The sequence below is a fragment of the Callorhinus ursinus genome, unplaced genomic scaffold (genome assembly GCF_003265705.2).
Source record: "Callorhinus ursinus isolate GAN/ISIS: 27379988/994484 unplaced genomic scaffold, GSC_fseal_2.0 scaffold48, whole genome shotgun sequence".
Lineage (NCBI taxonomy): Eukaryota > Metazoa > Chordata > Mammalia > Carnivora > Otariidae > Callorhinus > Callorhinus ursinus.
Genome location: NW_027397110.1, coordinates 6,134,504 through 6,159,135, shown reverse-complemented (window position 1 = coordinate 6,159,135; position 24,632 = coordinate 6,134,504). Strand labels below are relative to the sequence as shown.

Genomic DNA, 24,632 nt, shown 5'->3' with positions numbered 1-24,632 from the left:
TATTCAACTTTAAAAAGAAAATTCTGATATATGCTACATGGAAGCCTGAGGACACGATGCTGAATGAAATAAGCCAAAGACAGATAAATACTGTACCAATCTACTTATATGAGTAATCAAAGTCTTAGAAAGTGTAAGGATGGTTGCCAGGGTCTGGAGGAGGGGAAGATGGGGAAGTACTGTTGAATGGAAATAGCATTTCAGTTCTACAAGATGAAGGGTTATGGGGATGGATGATGGTGAGTTGCACAATATGACTGTATGTACAAAGATGGTAAATTTTGTGTATTTTACCACACAAAAACCATCAACAAATTAGTTTTTTTCTAATGCATAATTGATCTAAGAGAGAAATTTCATAGGTAAAATTTGACGTCTTCAAACCAAGGCAAAAATCGGGTTCTCCTGTTCCCTATGAACAGACCTAATTCTATGCTGGAGCTGACCATGCTAATACCTAGTGAGGCACTTTAGGCCCAGGACATACTGAGTTACCGTACCAGGTACTTCACAGACATTGATGCTTACATCCTCCGCTATGGAGACGGGGGTTCAGCAAATCCTGTGAAAAAATGCCCCAAGATCACAGCTGGTGAGTAGGAAAGCAAACTCCTGTTTTCTAGTGCCAAGTCCCACAAGGTCACTTGGAATCCTTTAAGAAAGAACAGCTCAAAGGTAGGAATAACAAATATTTATTCAGAAATGGGTAACATAGAGTCTCCTCCATCCCTTAATGTCTCTTCCTCTCCTTTTGAACAAGAGATACACATGAGGAATGCGGAGGGGTGGGGGCTGGAGAGGGATGCAAGGATTGGCCCATCACCTTCTCTTCCATTTCCCATGACGACACCCTGTAGAGCAGGGGAGGCGAACAGGCTCCACCCTGCAATGTACCATACGGCCACCCAGAGGACAGGGTCCAGATGGCCAGGAGGCTGCAGCTGGGCTCACTGAACTCTGTGATCGCCAGAGCAGCCTGGCACGGGACTGGGCGGCGGGGGAGGGGGGGTAAAGCCATGCAGGCAGGGTATTTACCATCCCTACTTGAAGCAGAGTCCAGGCAGTGATCCAACTGTCCCCAGTACCTGAGAAACCAGGTCCTACTGCCTTGTAGGTGCTCTCATGGATCAGGAAGGGCAAAGTGTAGGAGGAATGTCTTCCAGCTGCTGAGAAAAACTAAGTTTGCACCCGTTCAAACGGGGGAAAAGGAAACAAGGGAACAGAAGCAGCATTCTTTGAAGAACCAAAAGGTGGAGCACCATCAGGTACCCTCCACTGACTTCCAAGGCCTGAGCAGCCTTAGAGCTGGAGGACTGAACGGTGTTCAAAGCCTGGGTCCTTCCTGCTTACAGACCAAACTCTGGAAACACGAGTTTCCAGATTTTTCTTCACTGGGCTGGTCTCAAGCAGGCCACGAAAGGCTCTTAGTGTCTCAGGTCCCCTCTACTTCCTAGACTCGTGCCTTTCACAGTGCTCGCTTGCTACTGATTCTGTAGAGCTCCCCGAGCCCTGCTGCCCAACTCGCTCCAGGTCTGCCACCTGGATTCCCTCTGTAGTCCCAACAAAGCAGCAGGAGACTGAGGAGCCTAGTGGAGCCATGCTGTCCTGGTATTCAGTCAGGGGCTGCCCCTGGGGGCTACAGTTCTGCCCCAACTCACTTGGGAGGGCTGCTCTGCTCTCTCCACGCCCTGCCTACCCCCCAGCATTCCCTGCGCCCTTCACTGCCAAGGCAGGGACAGACCCCTCTGGTCATGGAAGGATGGGGCAGTCACAACACTGGGAACGGTGCCCCTCGGTGGCAGATCGATCTGTGCCTCTCTCAGCATCCCTATCGTCCTGTAAGCATCTTGAGGCCAGAAAGGAAGAGCCAGGAGCAAGCCAGTATCTTCCATTCAAATAATCCCCAGACCCTCAGTGTCACAGAACAAGAGGGAGACCTTTAAAAAAAAAAAAAAATCCAACTAGCAGAGAGCTGGCATTTGCACCCAAACCAGGTGTGACGAGTGCCGTGCAGGCGAGACCTGGGAGGGCTGACGACGCACACCCCTCCTGGCAACGAGACCCAGAAGGCTGAGAGCTGGCGCGGGGCATACAGCAGGATGCAAGGACAGGGAGAGGTGAACTCAAGAACGGACTGTGAGCCGCCAGTAGACAGTGCAGCAAGGACTGGGGACGCTCTTCCCAGCAGAGCGGCAGCCTCACCTGCCCTTGCCACGTGGCCCTCTCCAGACCACACAGTCGAGAGCCGATCATGGCGCGAGGACAAGAGGGCTGTGGCCTGACCCCCGCCCAGGCCACCTGCAATGACCAGGCAGGTGAGTGGCGCAGCTCTCGAGCTGACCTGGCTTCCCCTAGGAGGGCAGGGGCTCCCACTGCCCACTTCGTTTGAAAGTTTAAAAAAGAGAAAGGGGAGGCAACTCCTCGCCTCTTGGAGAAAAACGTGTCCTTCACAGAGGCCCCTGCCCTGCATTCCACGGGGCCACAAGAAAGCCATCCAGAGAACTCAGGGTACCATTTTCAGACAAGAAATCAGTTTGGGGCTGAGATGAGGGGGAGAGACACTGAGCAACACAAGCCTACCTTGGTGATGAGGCGGAGGGAGAAGAAACAGACTACAGGAAATGTTAACGTACAGAAGAGCACAGGGTAGAACACAACACAGAAAGATGGGTCCCGTCCAGTGAGGAAGCGCTCTACCCCTGGCGACCTTCCCAGGCTCAGGGGCCTCCAGTCCAACGGCCCATTGGTCACAAGCTTTGCTTTAGGAAACAGAGCCACCCTCCTCTGCCCCTGCTTCTGGCTGCCTCACCGCCCCCCACCCCTCCAGCTCAAAGTTTGATTTTGAATTCTGTGGGCTGTGTAGTCACAGAGGCCCCTGAAGACTTGAAGAGCGCTTTCAGGATGGTGTCAGGGTCCACTTCGGCAGGAGGGTTGGATGAGGCGGTAGAATTCACCCTGCGAGGCAGCTCAGTCTCCTTCTTCACTGAGGGGCTGTCACTCAGCCGTCTGCGGAGAGCAGAGAAGAGTCAAAATCCTTGTCAGTTTTCCCTCAGATGGGAAGGGAACCCACCATTTACTAAGTCTGTTATGAGCGCTAGGTGCTGAACATAATGCTTTTTGTACCTCCTGATCTCATGACATGTTGTAGCAAATCCATCATTTTTTAATTTGCAGATGACAAAACCGAAATGCAGCCTGTTGTGATCTGGGGTTTTAACTTTAGGAAATGCTGCATGCCCTTCAGAGACGATCACATACACATCAGCTTATTATGTATTTAGAGAAGACTTGAAGTCAAGAAATCGGCTTCACTCTGTTTAGCCCAAACTTATTAGGCCGTAAAACCCACATTTTCCAGAATACAACTTATTCCCGGAGTGCAGCTTAAAACACTCGTCCAAATCACACAACTCATTATCTGAGGTTCAAATTCTGGTCTTTCTAAATTTCAAAGTCGGCCTGCCCCACCCCCTTGGCAAGTCTAGTATCTTCCCCCGAGGTTTTGTCTCCTCGTCTATAAAAGGACATCCTGCCAATCTACATTTCATGCATCTCAGGCTCCAAAAAAAGCCTCAGTCTGGGCCAGGCATGTTATGGGCAGGTGCATGTCATAAAACAAGGGCCAGCAGCGGGGCCTGTCTCCACCAGAGTCTGGGACGAGGAGGTGGCATTTTCCATTCACTCGGATGGGGCCCACAGTGGAACAAAGACACACTGGTCGTCTGCTCTCCACTCTCTTCTCGGGCATTTCTGAATTATAAAGCTGAGAACGAGGTCTAAACACTAGCCCCCTCAATCCCCTGCGGAAATGACAGGTCACTCTGTACACAATTCAGCACCCCGGCAGCCCACCCGGGACGGCACGCCCGGCGTCAGCACGGAGGAAGTGCCAGAGAGGAAAGTGCTGACGCAGGCACGTTATGCCGCAGAATGAAGAGAATCCCACAGAGAAAACAAGGAGAAAAGCTCCACCCAGCCCCCAGCACCGCAGCCTCTGGAACTTACAGCAGGATGGGCTGGTCTGAGGTGATAACGTTCCCGTTCATGTGAAGGTTGCACTTCATGGGCTGCCCTGAAAAAAAAAAAAAAAAAAAAAAAGGTTCTGCGATGAAACTTTGGCTCAGGACAAAACGACAAGGGCTCCACCTCTATCACGAGGGCTCGAAGCCCCCACCGCCGGCGGCTCCGGCTCTCGACGGCTGACGGGACTGCCAGGCCCTGGGAATCCCAGGGTAGGAGGTCCACGAAACCTCAGCAAGGATGGCACCAAAGTGGAAACAGACCACACTTCTCACTTCGAGCAGGAGAGGAGAGCGGAAGGAAGGGAGAACCTGAACTCAGTGTGACTCTGTCTAAACTCGTTTGTGAGGTAGCAAAGGAAGATGTTTATGCAACAAAATTAAGTGAAAGAAGAATTCAAAAGTGAACACACAGGCTTCCACTTGGTCTATGAAGGATTAACTGCTCCGGGTATTGACTGCGACGCTACTCTACACACTATGAGAGAAGTACAGCAATCACAGCACGAGAGAGGGGGGAAGAGGGAATAGAGCCATACAGGGGTAACATTTCTAATACCTCACTGGAATTAATTTAATACTCATCTGAAATAGATTCTGGTACTGTAAACCCTTGAGCAGCCATTAAGGTAGCGACTCAAAAAATAGTGAAAAATGGGGCGCCTGGGTGGCTCAGTCGTTAAGCGACTGCCTTCGGCTCAGGTCATGATCCCAGGGTCCTGGGATTGAGTCCCGCATCGGGCTCCCTACTCCTTGGGAGCCTGCTTCTCCCTCTGCTTCTCTCTGTCTGTCTGTCTGTCTGTCATGAATAAATAAATAAAATCTTAAAAAAAAAAAAAGAGGGATGCCTGGGTGGCTCAGTCGGTTAAGCAACTGCCTTCGGCTCAGGTCATGATCCTGGAGTCCTGGGATCGAGTCCTGCATCGGGCTCCCTGCTCCGCGGGGAGTCTGCTTCTCCCTCTAGTCCTCTTCCCTCTTGTGCTCTCTCTCTCTCACACATTCTTTCTCTCAAATAAATAAAATCTTTAAAAAAATTTATATATATGGTGAAAAAAATCTTTAAAGGACCTAAAATGTCACATTAGAAAATATTCATGCAAGTGAGTGTGGGGGGGGGGGGGGAGAAAGAATCATAAGCAGACTCCACACAGAGCGTGGACCTCAATGAGCTTGATCCCACGACCCGAGATCATGACCTGAGCCGAAACCAAGAGTCGGATGCTAAAATGACTGAGCTACCCAGGCGCCCCAAGACAAAGGAGGTCATTTTCCAATGATCAAAGGGTCACTTCACCAGGAGAGAGCAATTATAAACATATATACAACTAACATCTACAAACATATATACAGCATCAGACCCTCAAATACACAAAGCGAGACTCACACAATTGAGAGAAGTAAACCATCACAGTTGATGATTTCACTACTTTGCTTTCAGTAATGGACAGAATCAGGCAAAAGATCGACAAGGAAATAGAAGATTCAAATAACATTATGAGCTAACCAGACCTAACAGACATCTACTAGTAACAAAATACATATTCTCCTTCAACACTCATGGAACAGAAGGAAACTTGGCAAAGTCACAAATAAATGGAAATTAAAAACAATCCTAAATAACCAATGGGTCAAAGAAGAAATCACAAGGGAATTCAGAAAATACTTTTAAGATGAATGAAAATAACAACAGAACATACCAAAACTTATGGGATGCAGCTAAAGTACTGCTTCGAGAAAAATACATAGCTATAAATGCGCAGCTCAAAAAGAAGAGAAAAAGTTGGCAAATCAGTTATCTGGTAAGAGACACATTAACATATAAAGATTTCTTTTAAACTCAATTAAGCAGCGGGCAAACAGTCTGAACAGACATTTCTCCACGATATACCAATGGTTCATGAATACATGTAAGAAAAGATACTCAGCATCATTCACCAACAGGGAAACACAAACCGAAACTCCACTGACCGTTACACCAGTGTCGGCATCTCTATAGGAGGTCCCTGGTCCACAGGGTACTCAGTAAACACGGAAAGAACTAATCAGTGGACAAAGGGGCCTGGCAGACAGTTTCTCTGCACAGGCCATCCTGAGATAAATAATGTGGCCGTGAGCTCAGTAAAATCAGGAGCCTGCTCCCGAGGAGCAGCGCTCACCCAGGTGCTAACCGTTAGACAAGGCTTCAGGCCTTTGAGGAATCTGTGTCCCAGCAGTAATCAGACCAACATCTGGAAGGAGGCGGCAAGTACTTTTGGTTTCCCCGGCGAGAACTCTTAAGAGAACCATCCATGGAGAAACGGTGTTTCTCTGCTCACTAGACTGAAGTCCCACGGCTGGGTGAAAACGCAGGGCCCTGCACAACAGGCAGCTCAGGGGACCGCACACGCCCGTCTATTCTTGGTGCACGGGAACCTTCCCCCCAGAGGGGGTGGATGTGCCAGGAGTCCTCCCACCCGTCTCAGAGGAAGGCTCACTCTGAAGGCCTGCTGCCCGAGAGTGAGCAGCAGGTGAGGTGGCTGCTTTCTCCCTGACTTACCGTCCAAACACCTGTTGTTATACTTCTTATATGCAGTAATGGCATCGTCCTTCTTCACAAAGACCACCTCTGCTACCCCAGGATGGACCAGCCGAGCCCTTTTAAGGGCTCCACACACACAGAAAAGCTCCTGCAAACAACAGGAGGAGTTAGGGTTGAAGAATTTGGGGCCGTTATCCTGCCTGCCTGCCATTCACACCCCCCAGAGGGCTCCGGGTAGACTGGCAGCTGCGCTCCAGTTGAATATGCCCAGCGCCCAGGATTTGGGGAGGCGCCGTTTTAGGTGGTGTCCCTGGGACATCCACAGGCCTCTCGAAGTGGGACCAGATGAGGGGACGAGCCAAGCCGGCAGCAAGCAATGGGTCTGGGCTTATAAGCCCTGGAGTCCGTGCGTCCTTCAGCAAGGCACCCCCAAAGACTTCCTGCTTCTGCACCCACTTTCTCCACAAGGATAACAGTTACAGAATTTCTCTGAGGGCCCGGTCATGAAAGGGAACGTGTAGGCTCATCAAAGGCAGTGGTAAATATGTCACTAGGGAATCTGGCAAGTTATTTAACTTCTCTGACAATGAGTCTTCTCTTCTGAAAAAAAGAAAAGGAATGGTCTCGCCTTCCTCCTAGGGTCGCTGAAAGCTCAACGGAGGGCATTTTTTAGGGCAATGCTCTGTAGGCGTGTGTTACCGCCATTATCACGTCCCCTGGCGCCCCCACCTCCTTTTACAGGGCAGGAGGGGAGGCCAGAGAAGGAAGACAATGTGGAGACGGACCACGGAGGCCAGCCAGCACCCATGCCTTATCTTCACCTGCGACTCCCTTCACAAGGCTCTCATGAGGACAGAAGAGGTTTCTGCAGAGGTCACTGAAATGTTTTTCATTATAAAGTGGAAACCGTTAAATACCAAAACCAAGATATGGAACTGAATAATACTAAGTGTGATCCCAATTGTACTGCTGTCGTTCTCTCGATATAACCCGTGTGGGGAAAGGGAGGGTGGCTACTGCTGGCATTCAAGCGCATGGTGATCACCATAGGTGGGCCGTTCCCACTACTCTGTATTTTCAAAGATCCTGCCTACAAAGTACCTGCCACATACTAAGTGCCCAATACACTGTAGCTACTACTACTTTATAATCAGGAAAAAAAATGTTTTAATTCTCTATTAACTCGTCAAGTATCAGACAAAGTAGGCCACAATGCCCATTGTGACTCAGCTGCAAAGAGAGGCTGGAGTCCAGGTGCATTCCTTCTATGATCTGACAGTTCAGAGTTTAAAGGGCACCTGGGTTTTCAAATTAATGGTGGTTTTTTCGGTGCCTAAATGAAAATAAGGTGGAAGAGAAGTCCTGGCTGCATCTGGCTCTGCCCTTACCAGGTTTAGGTTTTGCCCATGACTAAGGGCGGGCCAGGCCAGGGCAATCCAGGGGGGCCAACCACCAGATAACACTGATCTGTCTCACTCCGTTTACTCTGGAATCATCATGAAAACCCCTAGAGGAGGGAGAAGTTCCAAAGACTCACAGGAAAATGGGAACCACTGGGTTGGGAACCAAGGGACTGGAGGATTCCATTCAAGACCCACCCAGCACCACGCCCTGGCCCTGGGTGAGTCGCTGTGAAGAAGAGTTAGCACAGCCAGCCCGACTGCTCTCTGTCGAAAGACCTGCTTCCAAGGCCGGATCTTGGCTGGTGTCAGGCAGCTCGGAAATCGGGGAGGGCTCCCACCGCCCTAGGACGTAAGAGGGGCTCACCGAGCCTCATCTATGCAAATAACGTGGTTTATGCTGAACACCTGCTTTCCCCCTAGGAGTCTGGGATGCTCGTATGCAGGGGCAGAGGGAGCCTACACGACTAGTTCCTAGTAAAGACCCTGGGCACTGAGTCTGTACCGAGTTCCCTGCTTTCACGTGTCACAGCTGGTTGCTGGGGGAATAAAGTGCATTCTGTGTGACTCCACTCGGGGGAGGAATCCAGAAATCTGAACCTGTATTCCCCCGGCCTCTGCCCCACGAGCCCTCCTCTTTGCGGATTTTGCTCTATATCCTGTAATAAATCGCAGCCCCGACAGGACTCTCTGCAGAGTCCCATGAGCCTCAGGGAATTAGCGTACCTGGGGGTGGTCTTGGGGCCCCTTGACACAGACTGGAGAGCTAGAATCCTGGCAGGACACAGTACTCACCACAATGTCTTCCTCAGTGACTCGAGGGTGCAGATTGTTCACGGTCATCTTGGTGCCTTCCAAAGGGCTGAGGACAGGCTGCCAGACAAGACAGTTCCCAGAATCAGACAACAGCTGTGCGCTCAGCAGCAGCACGCCAGCGCCCAGGAAGGCCCCGAGGAAAGCCCCCTAGGGCGCCTGTCGCAGCCACGCCCCACCACAACGCTCAGGGCCCGAAACACTCCCGCCGCCTCCGAGGTAGGCCCGACACTCGCAGGCCCCTGAGCCTCCGCACGGAGCGCCAATCGTGTGTCAAGACCCACCCAGCTCAGGTGACACTTTCTCCTCAAAGCCTTCCTGACTTGCCCAGTAAATCAAATGCTCTTCCCTCACTGCTCCCAGCAGCTCTCCTCGGGGCAGACCTCTGTTCTATCACCAGAGTTGCTCAGTCCGCAGCTCCGTTTCTTCTACTCGCCCGCAAGCTTGTGGAGGGCAGGGGTTGCTGAGGCTTGGTTTACTCATTTGTAAAATGGAGGTGACAACGCCCACCTCACGGAGGTGCTGCGAGGACTCAACAGGGTACACACAACACACAGCCCACCCAGCACAGGCTGACTCTCAATGGGTGCAGTTGCTTCCCCTCCTTCACCTTCACCTCACCTCAGCAGGTGGGAGCTCTTTCGGGGGCTCCTCCTTGTTCACTAGTGTCCGAGACATGCTGGTCAAGGCTTTTGTTCGAACAGAGGAGGGGAGGGCAGGAGCTGTGTATGCATCATTCTGAACCACTTTGGTGAGAGGGAGGGCCTTAGACACGGAGAACTTGGAACTGCTCAGTCCGGCCTAAACAAAGAGGCAGACAGGAATCTGAGAAGCTAGAGAAGAAGGCAAGAGAGAAGCCCTATGGGGCCGACAACGCCCACCCCCAAGGCCTCCCAGCTCCCCAGCTCCATTAGAGACCGGAGCCAAAAAGGCTGCCTGTGACTTCCCCCAGGGAAGAGGCTGGAGGAGAGAAACGCAGTCTGCCCACGTGCTCACAGAAGCCACGCTCCAGTGCAGGAAACCCCTGGGGAGAAACTTCCACGCAGGCCTGACCTGGAGCCACAGGCCTACCCAGACCACTGAAATTTTTTGAAAACCCTATGATTTGGGGCTAAGCAAAGCAAAAGGCCAAAAGCTTAAAGTTCATTCCCAGATATGTCTCTATCACAACGGGCTGATCATCAGCTCTGAGCTGGCCTGGCAGAGGAACCCACTCTTCAGAAGGTCTAGACTCCCAGCTTCTTGGTTCCTGTTTCTGCCACACGGAGGCATCATGCGTAGCCCTGGCCTGGCCGGCTCCCAGACCGTGAGGGACATGTTGGCAGAGTCGCCGTGCAAGCCAGCAGAAACTGTTCCCTCCCTCCCCTGCCCCCCCAACCGGGGATGGGGTCCTGTGGAAATATAAACAAGGAAACTCCTTGGTATGAATGTATCTGAAGAAAAACATGTATGAGGCAGAAACGGCAGGTCACCTTGCTGATTGAAGACAGTGCCTGCAAGGTACTGACTCAGGAAGAAGGGAGGGCTGAAGCCGCCAGAGGGGCAGAGTATGGGGCAGGGTTGGTTCACCAGCTTCTCCGAAGCAAACGAAATGTCTTCCAGGGCCCCACATTTCTTAAACTGCTTTTTGATTATTGACGGCCAGTACAGTATGATACGTGTGGCCTGGGAGGCAGACTGCGTAAACATGACTCTTCGATCCGCTACTTATAAGCTGGGTGATACTGAACATGTTTTAACCTCTCTGGGCCGATCCCTCACCTGTAAAATAGGACTAATAACAGCACCCACCTTACTGGGTAGGAGAGTAGGGGAGTCTTAAATTAGTTAACACAAATTCTGCATTCTTTCAAGTAGGGTGAGCCAGGAACTGAGCCAGCTGACCGCTCCCCTGGCAGTGGACCTTAGCAGTTCAACCAGTGCAAAGGCCCAGCCCCTTCTAAACCATTCAGCTTTAAGAACTTCAGCGGTAACCAGGAAACAGGGCCATACACTCAGTGCGGTGACAAAAACAGAGTCTTTGGGCCTCTGAGGGCCAAACAAAGGCACTTGGCTCGGTGCCCCCTGGCTGCCCTCCCTGTCATGGGCTATACCCACTGCTGCTGGCCACCCTGATGGTCCCAGATACCGCTCTTGTTCCTTCTCTGCGTGGAATCTGCCCAGCAGCCTAGTCTAGCAAGCTTGCCCGGCATGCAGGCTGCACCTGGTGAGGCGCACACGAAAGGTGCAGCTTATTCCTGCTAACACACCAACCGAGGGGATCCGGTGTCAAGAACGGGCCGGAGCTGGTGACCATGGAGGGAAGGGGACATGCAGAACGTCCTGCCACAAAGGAAAGAAAACGCGATTCCCTCCCCTGGGACCTCGCATTTCCCCTGCAGGGTCTCAAACAGCAAGCGGAAGCTGCAGCCCAGCACCTCACTAGCTGTGGGGCCTCGAGCACAGCACTGGACCCCCTGGTCTCAGCATGTATAAGCCAGGGATTGCATCTGCATTAGCAGTTCTGAAATTCTTATGACCCACACGAAGAAAGATTTCTGAATTGAAAGGCCGCACTCGCCACCACCTCGCCCATCCACCGGACCAGATGCACACAGTGAGTGCAAGGAAAACATAAAATGTCTTACCACGTGGTGGAGAAAGCCACCCGAGGCTGCAAATTTCATCTGTTTACTAGGAATGGGAGCTACAGAGTCATCATCATCTTCCAAATCATATAAATTCTGAAAAGAAAGAAAAAAAAGCTAACATGGCCTGCAGGCCCTCAAAGGACATTTGGAGCAAGAACAGCAAGACACATGGAGCCAGTAGCTGGAAGGAGAAGTGGGTGGCGGGAAGGGGAGGACCGGGGGAGACCAGCCTGGGAGTCAAATCCTCACAGGCCAGCTCTCCACCCACAAGGGCCCAACAAAAGTGCTGCAACCTCCACGTACACGAGAACTACCTTTCCACAAGCAGGCAACACCTAGAAACACCTTAAAACATGTATTTATAATCAGTTTAGAAATCTCACTGTTGGCAGTCCGGCCTACAGAAATAAATCCAAACCCCAGAAAGAGCTTTAGCCACAAAGATGTTCACAGAACGATTTCTAACAGTGAAAATTAGAGGAAAATGGCTTAAATAAACTGGAACATCAACTCAATGGATTATGCAGTTAGTAAACATGTTTAGAGTAAATGTGAATCACAGGAGTGCTTGAGTTATAAAGTGAAAACAGAAGGACACAAAATTGGATAATATAATAATACACGCACAACTACAGCTAGGCATTAACTCAATAATAGTGACACTTAAAAACACAAAAAACCAGAAGGAGCCAGGGCAGAATTTCAACAGCAGTTGGCTTTGGAGAGCAGAAGCACAAGAACTTTTTTCCTTCTTATTCTTTCTGTATCTTGCAACTGTTCTACATTAAGCACATACTACTTTAATAACAAAAAAAGAGAAGACTTTCAATTTGCCTCTCTGGCCCTTACATACCCACCCCCCACTGTAAGTTTTTTTTTATTTTTATTTTTTAAACTCATAAACTGCAGGGGCTCCTGGGTGGCTCAGTTTGTTGAGCGTCCGACTCTTGGTTTCAGCTCAGGTCATGATCTCAGGGTTGTGGGTTCTGGCAGGGACTCTGCTTGGGTTCTCACTCTCCCCCTGCCCCTCCCCCCGTTCGCACGCACTCTCTAAAATAAATCTTTGAAAAAATAAAAATAAAAGTAAATAGGGACACCTGGGTGGCGCAGTCGGTTAAGCGTCTGCCCTGGGCTCAGGTCATGATCCCAGGGTCCTGGGATCGAGTCCCACATCGGGCTCCCTGCTCGGCGGGAAGCCTGCTTCTCCCTCTGCCACTCCCCCTGCTTGTGCTCTCTCTCTCTGACAAATAAGTAAATAAAGATAAATAAAAATTTAAAAATAATCATAAACTGCAAAAACCCAAATGTAATCCCTCCAATTCCTCAAATTGGGAGCCTTGGGCCAGGCCTCGTTAATCCACCCAGTGGAGCTGCTCAAAGCACACGCACGTGTACACGCCCACACTGTACGCACGCTCACACCCACACGCTCACAGTCTCGCTCTCTCACCTGCTTGGCCGGGTGGTTATTGACAACGTTGATCCTCATTCCAGCAGGATGGGTGTGCAGCGGTGCCATGACCTTCTGCTGGGGAACCTAGAAACACACAGAGATCGTGATTCATCCCCAGGGGTCCACACGTGTTCTCCACAAGAATCACTGAACCTGAAATATGGTGGCCCTCAGCTGTGGCCTGTGGTAACCTCCAGAGTGCCTCGTGCCCAAAGCAGGAGTGACAGGAAGCCTCGGCGTCCTGCTCAGTGAACCTGGCTCAGTAAGCGTTCGCCGCCACCGCTGTTCCTGTTCCCGAAGTCGCCGTGACCACTGAGTGCTGTCTGCATTTCCTTCGGCGGCTGTGCAAGCGGCCAGTGCCCTGGATGGGGGGCCGGGTCTGACCAGGCCCCTGTCCTGGACCTCCCACGGACAACTGTGTTAACTCTGGGCACAGTAATTCACGGCCCTGAGACCCAGAGTCTTTTTTTTTTTTTTAAGATTTTATTTATTTATTTATTTGAGAGAGAGAGAGAATGAGAGATAGAGAGCACGAGAGGGAAGAGGGTCACAGGGAGAAGCAGACTCCCCGCTGAGCAGGGAGCCCGATGCGGGACTCGATCCCGAGACTCCAGGATCATGACCTGAGCCGAAGGCAGTCGCCCAACCAACTGAGCCACCCAGGCGCCCGACCCAGAGTCTTTTATAAAACTGGGGTAGTGGTCCCAGAGTTGCTGTAAGAGATGAATTAGGTGCTATGGGTGAAGTGCCCGCCACACAGCACACGCCCCACGAGTACCTTGTCTTCTCCCCTCTTCCCCGCATCGCGAGCTCACCGGAGAAAGTCACTTACTTTTTCTGGAGCCCCCTTTCTTCTCCATAAAACTAGATTAAAACCTTGCCTCCCTCATACAGTTACTGTACAAACACTTGGGAGAAGTGTCATTTTGCCCCAACACTGCCCCGCTCCCTGCCTGAATCCACAGTTGTTCCTGGCTCCCCAGGAATACATGGCAAGAGTCACACCTAACCTGGATGGTTTTGGTGAGCTTCAGGGCAGGGGTCACTGTCCCGATGGGTGGGCTCAGGAAGGTGGCTGGGGAATTCCGCTTCAAGCTGATCTTCTCGCGGGCATCGGCCACCTGGCGGGGCTTCGGGGGCGCCGTGCTCTGCTGCTTGCGCGAGTTCAGCATCTCTCTGGCATCCTGCACTTTCCCTTTGATCCGGAACCGAGCATCTTTTTGCAAAAGCTTTTCCCGGGCATCCTTGACTCCCAGCTTGAGCCGGGCGTCCGAGAGGCCAATCTTCTGCCGGGCATCAAATCTCTGCTGGAAGGTGGCAGTGCGGGCTGGCTGGCTGAGGAGGCTCTGCTGGATCCCAACACGAGATCGAACACCTCCGACTCCTGGTCTGGCATTGAGACTGCAAGTAAAAATGGCAATATTAAGCGGATCTGGGTTATCAATAGTAGCCCACGGAAGTAGAGTCGTTGTAATACTGGGAACAGGGGGGAGTTCCTGGAGAAACCAGAAATCTGCTCGCTGAGGAAACAATTAAACCTATATTGAAACTTTTCTTCCTAGTTTATGGCTTTTAACTTTGCCTTGCAAAGAAAATGAGGAAGAAGGGCCTGGTGGTTTCAGTCACTTAGGTAAGACTGTTTTGCTCCCTAGACCAGGTATTCTGAGACACCATTAGGGACAATAACCTACAAATGATGCTAGTCAAAAAAAAAAAAGCATATCCCCCCCCAAATATCCTAACCGCACACACCTGAAGAGCAACTTCAGTTTCCAAAGCTCTTCCACAGCTGTGCTCTCAGTCACCCCCCAGCACTCTGTGAGGCGGGCCAAACAGGCCTAGAGAAGAAATGATTAACGAAAGGTACCCAGCATGCCCCTGGCAGCCCAGGCCTCCGGTGCCGGCCGATGCCCCTCTGGGCTGGGAGCGGAAGCTAGCCCGCTAACAGACTGAACACACAAGGACTTGGTAGGAAAGAAAAACAGTCACTGTCTGAGTTGTTTCCAAACACCAAACGTGTGGGTATTTCCCTCACATCAACTGTTCTTGAACTCTCTGGACACCGGCTGGGTGTCCTACAATTCAATTCTGACACTATTACCCAGAGTCAGCACAAGAGACTGCCCTCACTTCAGATGCCAGTCCCAAGTCCTGGGCTTCCCACACTTCTGACAGACTAGCTAAAATTGAGGAGACCCACACCCCCTCCTCAAGTTCGAGAATTTGCTAGAATGGCTCAGAGAACACAGCAAAAACAGTTTACTTACTAGTATCAGTTTATTATAAAGGACACAATTCAGAAACAGTCAAATGGAAGAGAGGCATAAGGGATAGGGGAAGGGGTGTGGATTTTCCATATCCTCTCTGGGGGCACCACCCTCCCAGCACATAACCCAGAAGCTCCCCCAAATTCCATTGTAGAGGGGGTTTTATGGAGGTCCCATTATGTAAGCAAGGTTGACTGAATCACTGGGCGCTGATGACTGACTCAATCTCCAGCCCCTCTCCCCTCCCTGGGGGGTAGGGAGTAGGGTAGGGCGCGGGGCAGAGCTCCAAGTTCCAACTAATCATGCCAAGGTCTTTCTGGCAACCACCCCCATCCTGAAGCTATCCAGGGGCCCATCAGGCATCACCTCATTAGAACATAAGATGCTCCTACTACCCTTGTAACTCAGGAAACTCCCACGAGTTTTAGGAACAGAGTTTTATCCCAGGAACCAGCGATAAAACCAAGTATGTATTTATCATACTCACCACCAACAAGAACGTCAAATTCAGAAACTGTTAAGATTGGAAATGAACTAAACTCCATTAAACAGGCCCCATTTGCTTGTGGGGTTCCTCTGTTGGCCCTTCAGTGGCCTGTGAGCAAAGCGAAGACCATTCCAAGTACAATCCTGGAAGTCCTTCCTGGTGTCTGCAGGCTGCTCCCTCGCTCCACCTGCCCACCACACCACGAGGCCGCTCTACCCCGGCCTCTCGCAGCAGGTACCCTTGCCCGGGGACTTCGGCTCCCAAGGCAACATCTCCTCTTGGGGAAACCCTCCCTCACTGATTCTTCCAGGACAACCCTCCTTTGTGCCTGTAACTACATCTGCTTGTTTTCTCTTCCCCATTGGACTGGGAAGGGGGAGAATGGGCCCAGCGCTTTCTAAGTGGTGTTGAACCCTGACTGAGCATTAGAAACTCCTGTGGAACTGCTTAAAAACACAGCTGTCCAGACCCCACCCCACAGCTACTGAATCTAAAATCTGGGTGAAGGCCTGGGCATCTGCATTTTTTACCCCACAGGCAATCCTGGATGACGGCAGCGTTCAGAATCTCTGACCTGGTGTTAGAAGGCAAAACTCTACCGAACCGTCAAGTTCCTATACGGTTTCCCACATCTGTGTCCAGGCCTCCCCAGAGGCCTCCTGCACACTGGGCAAGTGAGCGAATGCTCCTACCGCCTCACCTTTCCCCAACTGATGGGAGGGAGACGATCCACCAGCTCCTGTGCTAACAGCAGGAGCATAGCCAAGGTACCAGTAAAGGCAAATCTGGACCTTCATCTTGTTATCCTTTGACCAGTGGAAACGCCTGCTGTCTCCAGTATGCTAAGGACTGCCTAAGGCAGTGATGCACATACCAATTTTCTTTGAAAAATGGCAAATTACTTTAGAATTCAATTACTTTCCAATGGGTCCACACAAGAACTGGGTGGAAGAGAGAGGGAAAGGGTCATTTACAGAACTGGTCAGTTAAGGTGGGGTGGGGTGGGGTGCCCTACTTGCTGGTCCTATTTTCTCCTGTAAAGGAGTGGGTTAAAAAAAAAAAAAGGCAAGGTCAAAAGGAATGGGTGTTTAGGGAGTTCAGTAAGCACAAATTAGGGAGACGGCAACAGATGCGTGTGGCAGACAGCACCCGCCCGCCCCTGGAGCAGCCCACCCTCGGTTTCATGGTCTGCAAGGTCTTGACAATAGTGGGGCTATGCTCTGTAGCGGCACCAAAACCCATAGCTTGAGGGGCCCCTGGAAATTATGAAGGGCACACAAACTTCTTAATAAAGCCCAACCCCCAGGGCCAAGTAGCAGGTGAGGTAACCCCACTGGTTTGTTTAAGCGCTTTCAGCTCCCTACATCTGTTGATGATGCCCATCAAAGAAATGCAACAGGCTATCAGTTCAGACCAGGAGCTACTACTGAAGGCCTACTCGTAAACTGGGGAAAAGGGTTTTTTTTTTTTTTTGGTTTTTTTTTAGATTTCACCCATTTATGTGAGAGAGAGAGAGACACAGCAAGAGAGAGAACACAAGCAGGGGGAGTGCGGGAGGGAGAAGCAGGCTTCCCGCCGAGCAGGGAGCAGGATGCGGAGCCAAAGGCAGCCGCTTAATGACTGAGCCACCCAGGCGCCCCGGGAAAAGGATTTTGATCAACATTTACTGTCCAGATCCGGATGAAACCAGCGTTAGCGGAAAGCACTCCAGACAAAAACTGTTCACTTACCACGCATGGGGCCTCTCTGAAGCCAGAGGCCTTGGCTGGGAAATCAAGTCACCACAAAGAGCATGATGGTAGGGGCACTGCTGTTCCAGGACGGGGAGGACCAAAGCCTCTGGGGACGCTGCATACAACCAGATGCCCGTAGGGCTGAGAGGGCTGGGGAGAGCCGAGTGTGCCCCAGGCCCTGGGAACACCACCCCACAGCCCACAGCTTACAGCCTTCTGGCTCTCGCAGCTCTGGTGGGCTCCTTCTGCCCTCAAGAGCGTTCCCTCACTTCTCCCTTAGCACTTCCACAGTCCGAGGCGCCCTCCCTGGGGCAGTTGAACCTTGGACACAAGTGCCGCAGAGGTGCTTACTGTGCTGAATCACAAGGCTCTGTTTCCAAGCCTGTACCTCCTGCAGGACGAGGAGCCTCTCAGGGGTACACCCTGCATCTCCCTGCCTGGGGCAACCCCGCACCAGGCGGATTAAAAAAAGGCTCAAAGAGCTTTCCGGTCCTGAGCACCCGCCAAGTGCCAGGGACCCTACAAGGCCCCCCTCCCCCGGAACTCCTCCTTTCACCCTCCCAACCTTGAGAGTGAGGCTGCCAAGCACATGTGACAGGTGAGGAGGCCCTGCTGAAGGCCACTCCGGGCTTGCCCGTATCTAGTTAGAGCACATGGGTCAAAAATAATGACCAGAACTTGAAGAGTTAAAGAGGGGGTGTGCTGTCCCCAGGCTGAGGAACAGCTCACACTCACAGCCACACGCTCTAATGACCAGAGGGTGAGAAGAGGTCCACCTGGGGGCGGGAGGGGACGTGGCAGGGAGGCAGGAGCGCGAGGAAGCTACTTCCCGGGTTACACCAGTTCCTTCAACCCCTTTCATGAGCAGCTCTAGCGGCCTCAGTGCTCAGGCTTTTCATCATCACGGCTCCTCCTCCCGCATGAAGAGACGGCTGTTCATCCCAGCAGGCAGCAGCGCCGGGAACAAGGCAGGCATTAGTCATCAGGAATTTTTCAAATAAACACTCCTGCTAGGAGTGGGTCTCCAAAACACAGAGTTCGTGGTGTTACCCTCCTGTTCCAAGAACTGCCGAGGGCTCCCTAACAAAGCCCAAGCCCTCGGCGGAGCCTCTGGTCTGGCCCCAGCTTCTGCCCGCAGCCTCACCTCCCACTGCACACTCTCTGATGTTCCCAAAACACATTCTCCACGTTGGGCCTCAGTCAATGTTGGGGAGGGGGCGGGGGAGGCGTGGAACAAGGCTCTGCACTGCCCCTCCCGGCCACACAGACACAATGCACCCCCGCCCTGCTTCCAGGGCCCCACTAGGTGCTCCACGGGGTCCTGGGAAGAGCACTGTGGGTGAGAGGGCCAGGGTCCCCACTGGAACTTCGCGCTCTCTGCCAGACCCCGACCACAGCTGGCTCTGGACAGATGTCTAGTCTGAAGGATTCAGGCCTTTGAGGGGGGCCCCGGATTACTATTATAAAGTGGATTTTAATCCATGGGGTCTTTGGGTTAGAGTTACGTGTACTGAGGTCACCTTTACAAGAAGAAAACACAGATTAGTTCTGTTACAGAGAGTCAACCCTCGATTAGGTGCTTCACAGACACATCCCCTTACCCTCCAAGAGAGTCTTGTGCAGATGTTTTGTTTTAAATCCCATTTCTTCCCCTCCAAGTTACATAACAACTAATTTTCCTCCTCTGTGTTTTAGGTCTACATTTCCTTTATCTTACTTCAACAAGGAAACAAGCAAGGAGTACCCGGACCAGAGCCCTGGCCTGAACTGAAAAGTTGACCAACCCCCTTCCCCACGGCTCCAAGGACTCCCCAGACAGGGCAGCTGGGCCAGAGCTGCTCAACCCCACCACACTCATGGTCTGACCATCCCACGAAGGCTGCCTGCCACCTTAGATGAGCCTTCTCTAACTAGGAGGTGGCAGTGGACAGACAGCGATCTTCTGAGAGCTCAACAAATTAAACCACAGTGGGTAACTTTGCAAACTTGACCAGCAGTACTCACAGCTTCAGGAAAAAAACGACAAGAAGAACAGGCCCGCACTGCAGGTGGTGCCCTGTGCTGTCCTGGGGAGACTCATCCATGGGTCCTGGGCATGGAGGACAGTGCCTCACCCTAGCTGAGTGAGGCATCACTCAAAACTCTCCCTTTCTCTATTTTCACATTAATCATGGAAATCTTTTGATGATTAATTGGGGCCCAGGTAATAATAATGATAACGACCCCTTTCTTGACTTACGTGGTGTGATGAACACAAAACCCAACGGCTGCTCTAAAGAACAAGCACAGTCCATGACCTGTGGGCAAACAGGTTATTTACACTTACTTCCACAGTTTCTTCTGCTATTTTCACTAAAACGAATAAAGTTTTTGGAGATCATCACTGGTTCTACTTAAATGACCAAGCACAAAGTTCCTCCTGGGACCTCCACGCAATGCCATTCCCTGGTTCCCAGGAAGGGTAGAGTTCTTCCAGGAAGCACGTAAGACAGAATATGCTTACTGTAGGAAATTAGCTTAGACCTTTCAGTTCTTGACAGGGATGCCCTGGACATAGTCTTCATTGTCTTTGCAAGCAAAAATAAAAATGAAGTTTCCACCAGGTTTAACCCAAACACAGCATGCAGACCAAACTAGTATGTAGAGTCTGATGCATGTTCCCCCAATCCAATCTTCATGTTAACAGCAAGGCAATATTCTCTCACATATTCTCACACAAAATTGGAATGTTACTTCTTTATTTAAAAGCCTTCAATAATGATGATGAGAGCTAACAGCTACTGGACACTTAGAACCATCAGATACTTTTAAAAGTACTTTAGATATATGAATTCACTTAGTCCTAACAATCACCTAACAAAGTAAACATTATCTACATTTTATAAACGAGAGAGGTATGGAATGGTTAAGTAACTTGCATAAGATCATGTGGAGGGGCAGCTGGGTGGCTCAGTCGGTTAAGTGTCTGCCTTCAGCTCAGGTCATGATCTCAGGGTCCTGGGATCGAGCCCCAAGTCAGGCTCTCCCTGTTTAGCGGAGAATCTGCCTCTCCCTCTGACCCACCCCCCTCTCATGCTCTCTCTCTCAAATAAATAAAATCTTAAAAAAAAAAAAAATCACATGGAAAATGAGAGAAGGGAATTGAAACTTCACAGTTTGACTCTAGGGCTCCAATGCTTACCTATTGCCCCCCATCGGGGAGGGGTTTGGGCTTCTACTCCTTTAAAAGAAAGATCCACGAAAACTGCTCTCATTTGCTGAACCATTACTACTGGTAAAAACTTTACACATTTTTATATTCTCATACTTGATCTCCTCACAACCACCTGCCAGGAACCATTACTACAAATGAGGAAACGGCCCAGCTCAAAAGTCATCTTGCCCGGGGAGGCACAGAACCCAACAGGCCCACCAGGGCACCACGTCTGCCTGGTTGCACAGCTCCCGTTCATCCCATGGATCCCACCCGATGCCCAACACCAGACTGCACACATGGGCGCCAAGAAAGTACAGACCCAACAGATAGTAACAGACCACCTGCAGTCAGGAACCGAGGGGAGTGGGCGCCTGGGTGGCTCAGTTGGTTAGGCGACTGCCTTCGGCTCAGGTCATGATCCTGGAGTCCCGGGATCGAGTCCCGCATCGGCTCCCTGCTCAGCGGGGAGTCTGCTTCTCCCTCTGACCCTCTTCCCTCTCGTGCTTTCTCCCATTCTCTCTCTCTCAAGTAAATAAAAATAAAATCTTTAAAAAAAAAAAAAAAAAAGGAACCGAGGGGAGTGACTGCAGAAAGAGCCTGTCCTGGGAAACTGGTTCATTCAGCCACTGTCCAGCAAACCTATGAAACCCAGACAGACTTCGAAGTGGCCAGAGGACTCAGCACCAACTCCACACCAGTTATTAGAGGGAAGACCTAGGAGAGACCTACTCACACAGCAGAACTACTCACAGAGCACAGACTGAGTAAATTAATGCTTCCTCTGTGCCTGTTATGAACGAACCCAGGTGAAGGGCTGGCTGGTGAATTACGTGGTGGCGGCAGGTGCAGTGGGTATGCGTGTAGGGGGCTGGGGGTGGGGGAATACATTTCAGTTAGCAACAGAAAGGATCTATTTTCTAGCCACCCGCACACAGGAGGTATTAGCAAACACCTGCTAAGTGAATGACGTCTGAGAAACAGTATCTAACATCTTTACAGCCTGTTTACAAAGACACCTGAACTAATGCAACGTGTGCTGGAGAACTACTGGCCGGCGTCCCACTTCTTCATACAGGTGAACCGGCCCTCATAAAGGCTGGAAATGACTAACAATATTTAAGGGTCCAGAGGAAATTTGGGGCACAGCGCCGCAAATCATCTTCTCACTCAGATCCAGAACAGTCTTCTCCGACAACTCGGAGCTACAACCATCACGAAGCTCTAACCTCCAGTCCCACCATTTTTTTTCTTTTTTTTTTTTTTTTTGCCCAAGCCTGAGGCCAACTAGAAGGTACTCAGCCCCGACTCTCAGCTCTTCGTGGCCTCGAGCAAGTCACCCACTCTACATCTCCCGGCCTCAAGCTCTCTGTCTGCAAAATGGGGAAAATATCACTACCTGGCCGATACGGTGGCGAAAAGAGCAACTGGGACAGTAGTTACATGAAAGCGCTTACAGAACTTGAAGCGCCGCGCAACGGAGGCAAGTGTTTCATAGAGGCGGCAGAGCGGGGAAGCGCACCTGGGATTTGGGAGTTAAGGTCTGGGTCTCAGCTTCGGCGGTAACAAGCAGAGTCTGAGCAAGTCACTTCCCCGCTAAACTTCACTCGTCCTAACTCTAAGGCCGCGCAGAGATCGTGGAGCAGCGGGACCCGAGGGCCAGTCTTCCCAGGGGAGGGGGCTGCGCCGGGGCAGACCTTCCGGACCCCTCCCCCCACGGGACGCCCACCCCCACCCCCACCCCCACCCCCAGGGCCGCTCCCACGAAGGGGGCGCCCCAGCCTCGCCGCCACCGCCGCCGCCACCGCCGCCGCCAGCGGCCCCGCCGGCCTCCCCGGAGCGACGGCGCTTCCAACCAGTGCGGACGGCCGAGCGGCTGGGCCCGCGGCGGCGGCGGGGCCGGGCCAATGAGGAGCGCGGCTACGGCAGGGGGCGGGCGCAGACGGCGCTCCGCGTCGCTCCCGGGCCGCTCCCTCCCCTGCCCCGAGCCCCGCTAGGCTACCGGCCCTGAGCACCGGAGGGAGAAAAGGCCGCTCACCGCCCCTTCGTCGCAGCCCCGCGCTTCCGGATGAGCTCGTCCAGGGAGATGTCCGCCATCTTGCACTGCCGAGCGAGCCGCGAGCAGCTTAGGCTCCCTCGGCCCTCGAGCCCGCCCCTTCGGCCGCTACGGAGCAACTAGCTGCTTCCGGCGTGCGGCCCACGAACTCTCGCGACAGCTCAAACCAGGCAAAAACCGGAAGGGGCGGGGAGGTCCCGTGAGCCTTTGCGACGCCAGCTGCTTATCTGCATACGGCGGTCGGCGCAACTATCGTTGGGGGTTCTCTCTAGACACCAAATAAAATGGAAAGCGACATAAACAACTAACTAAATGAATAAGACAAACTACAAAGGAACTGGGTTCTTAGTTCAACGGGCCACTCTGATACTCACCGTAGCGATAATGAGAATGGGATTCATTACCCAGCAAGTAACACGTAGAAACCTTCATGCCTTAAACTTATGAGTAAGGAAAATAACGATTCGGGGTGACGCCCGAATCCTCACTGCTAATGTGAGACGAATTTTTGAGCGGGTAAAGGTTGCCCCTAAGGTGACCCGCCTACTTTGCGGGATGCCTGGGAGTTGCGATCTGCCCGTCCTTCCCCCTTTTAACAACTAAAAAGTTAGACGGAATAGAGGAAGTTGGTGAGCAAGTTCAGAGAGGTTTTTTTTTCTATTCTCAAAGAACTGTTATTCTTGTGGTTTTTTTCAGGGGAGAGGTGGCATCAGACCCGCCCCGCTGTCGCTACGCCCTCGGTTGTTTGCTACTTATGACCGGCGAAAGTCCCTTTTCCCGCATGGTTCGTGAATCTTAGGTGGGCCATCTTACCCAGTTGTATGAAACTTCGCTCTGTAATTACAGTGTAAGGCCAGCCGCTCATTTGTGGGTGAGAATTACCGAAGGATACCTGTGGCTGCGGGGTGCATGAAATAGGCGCTCGTTTTGCGGCTCAGCGGGCGAGAGCTGCGCGAACGCCTGCGTCACGTCCCACGACCCGCCCTTCTCGGCGGCCTGACTCTCAGGAGCAAATTGCCTCACCTCGTTGCGCTTCGGTCGTCCCGATCTATAGAATGGGGCAAATGACAGGTCGTTGCGAGGGTTTAGTAGGCTGATTGTAAAAATCTTCCATACGTAGAATTGCCTTCTCTATGATGCGGCTCCAGGACCCAGCACTAACCTTGGCACGAGGTAGATGTTCAGGACATGTTTGTTGCCTCAATCGATTACGCAACGTCTTTAGAACAGCAAAGAGCACTACTGTACTCTGTGAGTTATTAATTCCTCAGTGCAGTGATGCCAGTGGAGTTCATGTACTGTTGACAGAACACATAATTAAAACTCTGGCATCAGGAGCTCTGTGGGCAAGAGCTGGTAAAGCCAGCGGGTCCGGGGTTGGGACAGACAGGCAGGCAGGGAGGCCAGGTCCCAAATGCGCAGCCGCGATACTCTTCTCAGCTGTAAAACGGGACGCTAACCCCTCCCTCCGTCCTTCCTTTCTTCCTTCCAGGAAGTGCGGGGAGGAACGCGCGGACCAGGTACGAGGAGGGGAGGGCCCAGGGCCGGCCTCAGCACCCTCCCCTGCCGGACTGCGGAGGGCAGGTGCAGCGGAACAAGGGAGGGGCCGGAGGACCGCAGGATTTAAGGCGCTGTCATGCCTTAAGTGAAATGTAATAAAGTGACTTAAAGGTTATTTTTTAAAGCCAGTTCAATAAGGTCATTAACTGAGATCAACTGTCAGCGGAGTGGCCCTCCGCTGGAGGCATTTCGGAGGGTGTAGACTGTTGCAGGGTGGTGTCTGGTTATCTGAAGGACAGGGATCCGGAATCCCGTCCTGTGGAGGTTGGGGACTGGGGTGTGGCAATCCTGAGACGTGGGCCTTCCCGACGCCTGCGCCTGTGGCATTCCGACATTCCAGGAGGGAAGAGGCCTGTTACAATTCTGCCAGGCAGGGCTTCACTGCATTTCTTGTATGGACACGTCGGACTTTGTGCCCAGTGTGAACAAACATGGAATTGCCAGGAACGCAGCTGCGCCATAGCTGAAGGTATCCGGTCCTGCTTTGTTTGTAAATAGACCAA

General features: G+C 51.9%; 1 protein-coding gene and 1 non-coding gene across 2 annotated transcripts; one reads left to right on the top strand and one right to left on the bottom strand.

Annotated features, from left to right (window-relative positions):
* Positions 1-676: 676 nt before the first annotated feature.
* Positions 677-22,710, bottom strand: POLDIP3 (DNA polymerase delta interacting protein 3). Its single transcript, XM_025881504.2, has 9 exons — positions 22,552-22,710; positions 13,844-14,234; positions 12,831-12,917; positions 11,378-11,473; positions 9,372-9,551; positions 8,733-8,810; positions 6,556-6,685; positions 4,006-4,072; positions 677-3,006 (listed from the first exon to the last, which is right to left on the bottom strand). Exons 1-9 carry the CDS (start codon positions 22,608-22,610, stop codon positions 2,829-2,831), a joined length of 1,266 nt encoding a protein of 421 aa, XP_025737289.1. The 5' UTR covers positions 22,611-22,710; the 3' UTR covers positions 677-2,828.
* Positions 22,711-22,999: 289 nt separating this feature from the next.
* On the top strand, positions 23,000-23,149 carry LOC112831552 (U12 minor spliceosomal RNA). Its single transcript, XR_003210178.1, has one exon. It is a non-coding gene; the product is annotated as a U12 minor spliceosomal RNA (small nuclear RNA).
* Positions 23,150-24,632: the final 1,483 nt, after the last annotated feature.